We start from the raw sequence: 10682 nt of genomic DNA, 5'->3' as shown, positions 1-10682 counted from the left end.
ACACGAATATAAAATAAAAATACTATGATTGCTACACTTCTGCAGTTTTAATAGGCTATTGAGTTTGCGATTATTTTACTTATTTTGAAATATTTCAAGCCGTACAGGAAGTTGCCGATCGTTGTATTTGCAGTATGGTTGTCCGCAACTTGACAAATTTAACATAACTCTGGAAACGGCCTCAGTGACAGATGGTCTTTTCGTTACACAGGTGAGCAGTCTCAGTTTCTCGACAGTTTAAACACACTGTATCAGTTATTCACACGTTTATGAGCCTTCTGTTGCCGGACGAGGCGTTTCATAAACACGAGTAGGAGGAGGGGAAAGAGAGGCAGGAAAAATAGAAATGGGATTTTTTTGACAGCTAGCTTTTAACTAGCTTGGCCAGGTAAGGTCGCCTGGTACTGTAATGTTCGCTGAGGATGACCGAAGCCCAAGGACAGCGGTCATAGGACGAGCGAGGTTGCTTGTAGCTTATTTTTAAACAACACGATGGAAGCATATATAATTAATGGTGTGTGTGTTATACCGTGTAGTTATCCACCATCGCTTAGGTCCAACAGGACGGCTCAAAGTGCAGAGGGAGTGACGTTTCTGGGGGTATATTGTTGCTGCTAGCGTTTGCCTTTTGTTTTAACACGACAAAACATCCGCCTAATGTGTAATTGCATGTGTTGTTGCGGTTGATAGCGCAAACACTGCTGGGAATACCTCAGAGAAAGACTGAAGGAGTGGAAGTACAGGCCCAGCTGCTCCAAGTCCTCTCCTCTGCCATGGAATAATTTTTGGAAAGTTTCTGCCATAACACGTCTACCATCGCCCTTTGGTTTTTGCATCTTTGAAGGAGTGTCTCACCATTTCGCAGCTGGACGGATGTTGAGCATTGAAGCCCTGGTGTAAAGGGTTTAGCTCATGACTGGAAACCATGAAGCAGCCAGGGAAGTGACCTCGACACCACAGCCTGAGGGTGCCACTCACTGGCACCATGGCATCCAACGAGAGACTCTATGAGGTCTGGATGCGCTATTGCACTAAGGTAAGGTGTATTCCAGTGCACACCCCCACTGTGGCTGATTTGTCTTTTGTTGCACAGCCAGGGAAATGTCATGGGGTGAAGTAATGTGCAGTGTGAGGGCATTTCCTGCCTGGCAGAGGGTGTTTTTTTTGTCTTGGCACTTGCACTTTGGAAGTCTAGTGTTACTGGCTGTTTTTATGACAGCTAGAGTATATCTGCAGTAGCTGACGATGGTCAGTAGTACTATAGTGTGCTGACAGGCTATTTTAAACCAGTCACTTTGTGACATTGTTTCAAAGCAATATTTAACATCCTTTCATTCCACATATTACATTTTTCATGCTGCAAAAAGCTCCACTAAAACCCGGACTAATGAAATTGCTTGCAGATCCTGAAGGATTTATTGGTAGGGAACACGTTAGGCTTATAAATGAATAATTAATCCGTAGTGAACACATTGTAACCTAATATCAGGTGTTATAAATGGCCTCTTTGTAGTGGTGGTGTAGGTGGAACCTCCATCATATTGGTGCTGAGTAGATAATATCTGCTATTTAACAAAAAGTCTATCATTCTTGTTAACTGTAAGATTCATTACAAACAGAGATGCTGTGTGGTCCCATCAGGCTATAAAATTAATGTATCATAGCACAATCTCATAATGTGGTGCGCACTGCTGCAGTAAACGGTGCACTCCATGTATGACACTGCTTTGTTTATGCAATGCAAATGAATGAATAATAAGCTAACAGACACTGAACTTCTTGTGTCACCTGTTTACTAGCTTTAATTTAATCAGCGATAAAGCGTGCACACATCCAGGCATCCAGTCCAAATGGCCTGCCTGCGCCACCCCTCACGTGAACCTGGCTGCGATCACACACTTACGTCCCACAGTAATCCCTCACAATAACACACAGTGCATAACCCTCTGTGACAACAAAGCTATATGGCATCGAATAATCCTCAACCTTATAAGTAAAGCACATGTTGATACAAATGGAAGGTCTAACATCAGCAGTGTGGGTGTTTGGAGTTCATAACATAAGTGTTCAGACACACATTCGTCACATTCACTTGTGAAAATGCCAACGATTGCTGCAAGCATGCACATTGCATTTGCTCAAGTAGGAGTGTGTATTTGCACTGACTAAGCACTAAACTGTGAGGAAGGATAATTTCTTTTGCTCCTGGCTCAGATCCAGAGTCCTCTGGGCCAATATTTCTCTCTGCATGAGGCAAAAGAGATGCCGGGGGAGAAGCTTTTAACTATATATGTGTAGTGGCCTGTCTCATCTGTCTGAGCAGCTGAAATGTCAGGTATGGCCAGCGGGGTGTCTTTACGCATATATGAGGGTTGCCAGGATATTTTGGCTGTAAGGGAACCTGCAGTCACGTGGCCTAAATCAGATGAAGAATGTTTGTGTGTGATCCCTGAGACCCCTGAGTGTCACAAAAGGATTCATTGTTCCACTACCTCCCCATTGCTGCCTCTTGTTGCCTCAGCCCACTACAATGATTATGTCATCTTATGGTGTGCAAGGAAATAGTAGTAGTTTGAGTTTAGTTTGGTGTTTTGTAGACTCAGTCATGGCTACACTGGTGGTCTGCTTTGTCTGTTAAAGCAGAATAGAGTACAAGCAGCAGCTATATAACTCAGTTAAATTACTTGGAAAGTGTTTGTTACATTCTTGTGCTCATCCAGATACAGTCCTCTGTCTAATGATTGCCTACAGCAGAGATATCACTGCCTTTAGTGACAGTGAGGAGAGTTAGCCAGGTATGCAGTATGTTGCTGACAGCAGCCTTGAGCCTCAGTGGTCAAACCAGCTTGTCTTGTTGTGTCAGCTCGACATCAACTGTCCAACCCCACTGACTTCTTATCTCTGTATGTCATTATCAATCAGCCGATCATCTCCCAGTTCCTGCTGCATAAAGAGGAACACACTCCAATTAGTATCTTTGAATTCTGACATTGTGTTTCTAGCCAGAAGTGGCAGCTGGTCACATACGGATAATGATGAGGTCAGAAATGGTTGGTATTGAGGAGTGTGTGTTGTTAGTACTGCATTCAGATTGTATGCGAAGTTCCTGTCTAAACAAGTTTGATCCAGGTTCTTAACTAAGACTTCACACCATCTGATAAATGCAGCGAAAACGGGACAGGACACGGTGTCTCTCAGCTATACTGCCCTCCCATCATGACACTTTACTGCATACAGCTCTTCTGCTTTTATTCCAACTTCTCTACCCTGTGTTGTCAAAGTACGGTCTGTAAATTAGTCCTACTTGACACCTAACAAAGGTTATAAGATGCGTTTTTAGAATTACAAGGTTTGAACAGCATTTTGCCAATTGCCAGCCACAAAGGACATGTCAGGTTTGCTTTTCTTTAATGCTTGCTTCATACAGTATGCCAAGATCTTAACTGTATTTATGGATGTGCTTGTAATTTATATGATTTTATTTTTATATGATTATATTTATATGGTCAAAACAAGTGCATTTTACACACTGGCTACATCATCAAATTTACAAATTTAATTCCTTAATGAATATTATTTATTTTCCAATTAAATATATTGCTAGCACCATTATATGTAGAGATGCTTAGGTTTCTTAGATGCTTATAAATAGAATAAGCAAGAATTCCTTATATGCCTGAAACAATCAGATGGTGATGATATGTGAATTTTAGCAATTATAATGACAATCTGCAGTAGTTCCAGAGGCTGACTCTATCTCACTTCTCGGAGTTGTAGAGAGGTGAGAGGTCCCAGGCAGACGAAGATTACATAACCAGTGATCCTTTTAGCTGCCTGTCACTACTTTGTGCCAGAGTGTTGTCCCCGAGCAGACAGAGCCGTCAGTGTACAGTGACAACAACACAACGAGGTCATGCTGCTGCTTTTTCACCAGTGTATTATCCAGAAGAGCTTGTCAAAGAAAGTGGGGGGTTTAGCAGATTTCTGAATAATGCCAGATACACTCTTAGAGCCTTTGGCTGCTGCAGAAAAGCCCCTTTAATTCCCCACTACAAGAAACATACCTCAATAGCTAGGGGCAATATTTCACTCTTCAGTGGCTTTAAAGTTTGAGCCTAGTATCTTAATTCTAAAGGAGAAATCCTCTCTTCTTTTTAATTGTCTACAAACTAGGGCTTTCTGTTTAAAGATTCACAGAACCATGATCCTGTCTGATGTCTCCCCACCCAGCCCTACCCAGTGAGTGGCTTTTTAACTAGATCAGAGAAATGACAGTAATTTGCATAAACCCCTGCTCTTAGGGGAGTCGTTTTAGTGAGAATATTAGAGAGAGAGAGGTGAGAACAGAGAGAGGAAGAGAGAGAGACAGCTGAAACGATGGACGAGGAGTGACGCAGCGTGATTTGCATATTTTCTCAAGTAGATTACTCAGGTTTTTTCTAGCTTTGCTGCTTGTTTGCTTGCTACGGTCTAATCTTTGTAGCCACACACACATCTACTTGTATACCATGCCACACTCAGTCACACAAATTCACACATAAGGCTTTGGTTCATGTGCTGGTATGCAGAATTTATTCAGGTGAGATTTTGTTCTCACTGCTGTGTATTTCATTCCATTTCCCTCTTGCTTCTCATTTCGCTCTGTGCTATGAATATCTCTGAAATAACAGTGATGTCAGTGACATTGCGTATCAGACAAGCCTCGTGTGGTTTTAACCCTTCCCACCAGCCTCTATAAATACACCCCTTGTAGTGACGTCATGGCCAGAGGCGGTGTCCCTGACTGATAGGCAGTGATGTTGGGTTGTGATGGCGCAGGAACAGAAAGACCACAGTCTTCTTTTAAACCTACAGGGAGGGGACATTTAAACATTGTGGTTTCAGTGACTCCATGCCACTTCCATCAAACCAGGTCATCTGAAAGCAGCCAGTGGACCAGCTGGATGACCACGCCTGTCTGGAGGGGTGGAGCATTTGCTGAGTTGCTGTCTGTGCAGTGGCACTGCATCAATCAAGCAGTCTAATTACTCTAAAAATGCATCTATTAAATTAGTTGAAAATGCAGCCACAGAGAAAGTAAAGACACATTTAGCCTTAGGAGTTTTTCTTATATATTCCACTAACTTGTGGAGTTTTCTTGTACACAAACTAAACTTTTTACTGCAGTACATATCTGTCTAATGATTTTATCTTTAATGGTTGTAACATTGTTTTCTACCTGTTTAGTGGGACATTGTGATGTGATGTGCTTGGCAAAGGGTCTAATATGATAATGGCTGTACATGAGAGAGGCATGTGAGCTCTCACTGGAATAGTTTGAAACACAAGTTGACTGTGAGACGTGGGACAACAAGGTGACTGTTGTGTAATAGATTCCCAGTTGCACGTTTAAATCATTATGTGTGTCTGTGTGTGTTTGTCTTGTCAGGCTGGTGATGAAGACCAAGCATACACAGACCCCTGTAGAGCAGGGTGTGTCCTGGCCTGCTATAGTCCAAACCCTCAATGGGCATCTGTGCTCCCAAGCTGCTGCCTAAAAGAGGGCATTCTTTCAGACAAGCACACTCTGCTTCTAGCATGTTTAGTGTCTTGAGAGAGAAGCTGCTGGCTTAAATCATCATCTTCAAATTTCCTGGCTGTAACCTTCACATCATATAGGCAGTAGACTGTTGCTGAGCTTTAACACTAAACCAAAGTACATGGGCTCTTCTCACTGCAGTCAGTGATTCACACATTTGAGGTAGCGCTCAGAAAAAGAAGCACACCACAGGCAGCGTGTCCTCTCAACAGGACATACTATTCACACGTGGCTGTTATAGTTAAATCACACTCGCATCTTTCTTCTTCCTCTTCTCCCTCACACATGCACACACACAGCAGAGGCCAGTATCTCAGGCTTGTTCTGATGACTTCACTAGGAAAAGCAGAGAGCTGGCGTCCTGCTCGGTTTTGGCTGATTCTCACTGTGACACGCAGACAGAAACAGTCAGCCTCTCAACCCCTCTCCCACTCTTTAGCCAGATGGCACCACTGTCCTGACAAAACCCTATTCAGACCTGCAGTTCTCTTGTTTTTCTTCAGTTTTAAACACTAGTCTGCTCATTCTTTTGTTTCTAAGCAATGATGTGGTAGGAAAATCTTGATTTGTGGCCTTGTGCTCATGTGTAAATCTGTTCCTGTTTGTCACGGGATGTTTTCAGGTGTTTGCAGCGTCCAACTGGGAATAGCTGCTTCAGTGCAGGGAAGCCATAGCAACAGTGATGGAAAAATAAAATACATTAAAGCCTAGAGTCAGCCAAATGAGGCCAATTCAAGACACAGTGAATATTAGCACCTTATTTTACTGCTTTTTGTTTCCACTCTCTATCTGTTTTTTTGTTTCCTGTGGTAGCTGTAAAGGCTGGTTATCTTAGCCTCAGGATGGATGTTTCAGATTAGACATGTGTTGTCAGACCTACTGTATAGTTGATCACAGGATATTTCATTTTGATAAAGGAAAAACTAAAACCTTTGAGGCGCTGGAATCATTATTTTTCTGGCATTTGTGCATGAAAAAAAAAGACAGTTTGATATATTTTCAAATGTTCAGTTATTGTATCATTAATCGATCCTTTCAACTCTAGTATTGAAAAGTTGTTAAAAATCAAATCCGATGAAATGTCTGTGTCAGTTGTCTCTGATGGTATAGATGTGATATGGTGTGTTCACTTACATGTTAGTGGTGTCATTGATTATTCTGACAGACTGTGTGGAGCCTGTGGCCTGAACTGACTTTTAACCTTTTAGATGGGCTAATGAACTGGTCCCAGGGATTGCATCGTCAGCTGAGCTGTTGGGCTCACACTTTGGTGTGCCATATTGGGTGCACTGCCATGAAACGTATTAGACGCTCACATTTCCTACAAAGAAAATACTCATGATTTTAATAAACCCCTTTTTCATCCAGCTCCTCTGAATTAATTTCCAAGCTGTGCTCAGCCATCCACATCTCCTGGATGCTGTATGACTGTGGTGTAGAGCTGAAACAGTGAGTTCATAATCATTCAGTCAGTCAACAGAAAATTAACCAACTATTTATATAATCGGTTTGTCATCTTAGCCGTGTTTCATGCCAAATATTCACCTTTTCCAGCATCTTGAATGTGAAGATTTGCTGCTCATTTTGAGCTGGATATTAAAGAAAAGTAATTTGAATGCATCAGTTTCAGCTCTGGGGAACTTTATTTTGACAGAACCATTCATCAATTAATTCAGCAAAACAGCAGATTAGTTTATGAAACTAAGCATTGGTTGCAGTCCTACTGTTGTGTCTGCCGTAACATGCAAATATAATTGCTACAGCATGCACCCATCATTTATTTTTCAGTGTTAGATTATTTAACATTGGGACAGTATTGCTTTGAGCCATTATTTCTCAGTGACTCATTTATCTGACTAGATAAATGAACCTAACGTAATCTAAGCTTTCCTCAGAACAATAAATATAAATCTTCCTGAGGTGTGTCTTTCTTTTTCTGCTTGCAAAACAGTGCTATCTTTACCTTGAGCTGTGACACAGCAAATGTGTATTTACTGGCATGCTCTTGAAGAACAACTCACTTCTGTTTCTTTAAGCTTCTTTAAGTTACTGTACCAATGTTGGTTCTACACAATTTGTATTTTTTTAATGAGGTATAGAAGAGCCAATGCTCCCAGAAGTGATCAATTAGAGCAAGCAAGTATTGTGCGGCTTTTTCAAGTCAACATAAACCACATCTTTATGGTGTCAGATATTTCTGGTTAAACAGATTTGTAGTTTTACAGTGTGGTCCTCTGTGTTTGTTCCTGTGGGCCACAGGGATTTCACATTAGGAGCTCTACTTTGACCTAGCAGCCTTCCTCCATGGTTGAAAGTGCCATCCCATCTGTCTCTGGGCACTGTTCCAGGAATTTAGGAAATGTTGATCAGCCGGCTGTTAGAAACCCCCCTCAGAATGTAGCCAAGCCTGTTTTCCACTTCAACAGGTGCATGTTTCAGCTTCCACACCCTAAAAAGATAAGATACACATTTCTATCTGAGACCTTCCTGCTGTCACATGTTTGACATGCTTTGGAAACACTGAAGCACAACATAATGTACAGTATCCACAGCTTCTTGTCTCACGTGGAAGTGAAAAGGTCTGATTTAATGTTGTTTTGCCTTGCCTTGCCTTGAGCATTTGAAAGGTGCATTGATTTTTCATGTCTGAAATACAGAGAGAGAAAACAGGCTGTTGTTGTCTGGGAGTGCACAAAGTCACAAAGGACTCTTTAACAAACGTGTACACAAACAATAAATTCAGTCAAATTGCTGACAAGACCTGTCCACTTCCAGCCATTTAAGTACTTTATCCATGTCTCCTTTCTTTGCCCTTCTCTCTCTCTTACCCTTCTTCCATCTTCATGGTGCCTCACCGCCCTGCTCTGTCTTTTGACTCCTCAGAGGGATCCAGACTACCTGCAGCTATGGCTGGAGATTTTCATCAGCTCCTATGAGCGATGCCTGGATGTGGACTTTGAAAAACCACCTTCAAGGTAATTTGTGGCAAACTGTAATCACATAGTACATTTGTTGCAGTTCTTTGCATTAGGTCAATGCAAGTAGGTTATTATCTCTGCTTATATGCATCATGCACAGCACAGCCAGATGTTTTTGTGTTGCAGGTAATGTTTGATTGATGTTACTACATGATGCAAGTTAATATGAGAGCCCCTGAGTGCTCACCTGAAAGTCCGGGTGCATTATTTTAGTGCACACCTCAGTGCGTGGTCAGGTGGGCCTCTGTGCCGACCTTTGCCTGAGAGCTACCTGGTGAAACCTGCCAGTAGCATATGATTGTCTCAAAGATTAATCCAAGCACAGCTGGCACAGTGAAACTGCAACTGGCTCCTCCGGATAGTTGGTGTTTGTTGATACCTTTACTGTGGTGGCAGACAGTCAGTCACATTTTATAAACGAGGGAGAGTCATGTGAGAGGGTGGCACAGAGTGGAGGAATATGGGTGGTTAAATTCTATTTGTTGAGCTTTTCATCTCTCCATTTCCCTGTCATTTCTTTGTCTGCTTGTTACTTGACTAATTTTCTCCCATCCTGCCTGACTTCTTCAATCATCCTCCTCTTTGTGCTGTCTCTTAGTTTTTGTCCTGTGTCTTGTCTCCATTACCTCCCCCCTTCCTCTCATTCCTTTGCTCTGTGGATGCCACATCTGTCCTTCTTTCCCACAGACACTTATTGCATGGGATTGGCGATGCCTGCCATCTCTCTCTCTCTCGTTCTCTCTCTCTCATGAGCAGTGCAGCACACATGCTGTTTTTCCAAGAATGAATTCCTGAACGCACCAGGCATGTGTGCATGATTGAGTGAATGCTGCTCCTACAAGTTGCTCTTGTGTATAATGCAGCAATGCCTCTGTGATAATAGGTTGTGTTTAAAGTGTTCATCTGCACTTCAACAATTTTGAAATGAGCCACCTACATAACCCTGATGGATGAGCTGGTTTTCCTCGTCCTTATGTTTCTGGGTGTGATGCCTTTGGGTCTCCAGGCCAGAGGAGCTTCCCCCGGTGTTGACCCTCCTACCAGATAACATCCTGCAGGTTTTGCGCTACCAGTTGTTGCAGTGCGTCCAGAAAGCCCCTGATGGGCTGGAGCCTGAGCAGCAAAACCTGGCTCTGCTGCTGCTCAAGTTCCTCATCATCATCTGCAGGTCAGGACAGTAAACATTCAAATACTATAAAGAAGAAGAGGAAAGATTATGTCCTGTGAACCCCGTTTTATTCTGTAGATCAGGTTTTCATGTACTGCATTGCCCTGCAGTGTTTGCTGAAGTGTTTTAAATGGAGTGCCGAGTGACTACTAAGCTATGATTAACTTGTCCTGTATGTTTGTGTGCATTTCTGAAAGGAACCTGCCCAACGTGGAGGAGATTGGCACTTGCTCTTACATTAATCATATCATCACCATGACAACCCTCTATATTCAGCAGGTCTGACTCCTAATTTTTTGCACTGATTTAAATAAATTATAATGACACATTTTAAAAGTTGAAATGGTCCAAATAAAGCATGTATAGACATAATATTAGGTGTGAAGTAGAACTCCATGTGTTTGTTACAGCTGAAGAGCAAGACCAAAGAGAAAGAGATGGCAGACCAGAGCCAGGCAGAGGAGTTTGTCCGTCATGCGCTGGCTTTCTGCGAGAGCCTCTACGACCCGTACCGCAACTGGAGGAATCGAGCCTGCGGGTAACAACATCCAGTAGCTAGCCTAGCACTACTGTGTTCTCAAACACATTTAGAAGCTGCCAAATAGGATCACTGTGTAACTACAAAAGCATCTATGAAGCATTGTCTGTCTCTGGGAGGTATCCCTATAGAGAAGAGATTGTCATCTGGTGAGAGAGAATCTGATTAAGGCTTAAAGTTCAAGTTTCAGATTTGAAAGAGCTTTCAGTGTAGTCATAATAAAGTGTTCGTCATGCTTTAATGTATGCTTGCTTTTATACTAATTTCTTAAATGTTCTGTGTGTTTTTGTTTTTTTTCCAGGGAGAAGCAAGGTACAGTTGAGAGGAGCAGACAGAAGTACAAGGCAGCTCCACTCACGGTTGAGTTTGTTCCCTTCTTTTACCGTACGTCTTCGCTTCTGGGCTGCACTCTTTTCTTGT

The 10682-nt window shown here is 42.3% G+C and overlaps 1 protein-coding gene across 1 annotated transcript in view; it reads left to right on the top strand.

Moving 5' to 3' along the window:
* Window positions 1–252: 252 nt before the first annotated feature.
* Window positions 253–10682, top strand: part of nbeal1 (neurobeachin-like 1) — a 37660-nt gene continuing 27230 nt past the window's right edge. Inside the window, 6 exon segments of the mRNA XM_020591981.1 lie at window positions 253–1036; window positions 8462–8553; window positions 9563–9724; window positions 9922–10003; window positions 10135–10262; window positions 10564–10646. Coding sequence (XP_020447637.1) covers window positions 986–1036; window positions 8462–8553; window positions 9563–9724; window positions 9922–10003; window positions 10135–10262; window positions 10564–10646 — 598 coding nt within the window. The 5' untranslated portion in view covers window positions 253–985.

The sequence above is a fragment of the Monopterus albus genome, unplaced genomic scaffold, assembly GCF_001952655.1.
Source record: "Monopterus albus unplaced genomic scaffold, M_albus_1.0 scaffold16.1, whole genome shotgun sequence".
NCBI lineage: Eukaryota > Metazoa > Chordata > Actinopteri > Synbranchiformes > Synbranchidae > Monopterus > Monopterus albus.
Note: the sequence above shows the minus strand (reverse complement) of the source record. Positions and strands in the feature narration are given on the sequence as shown.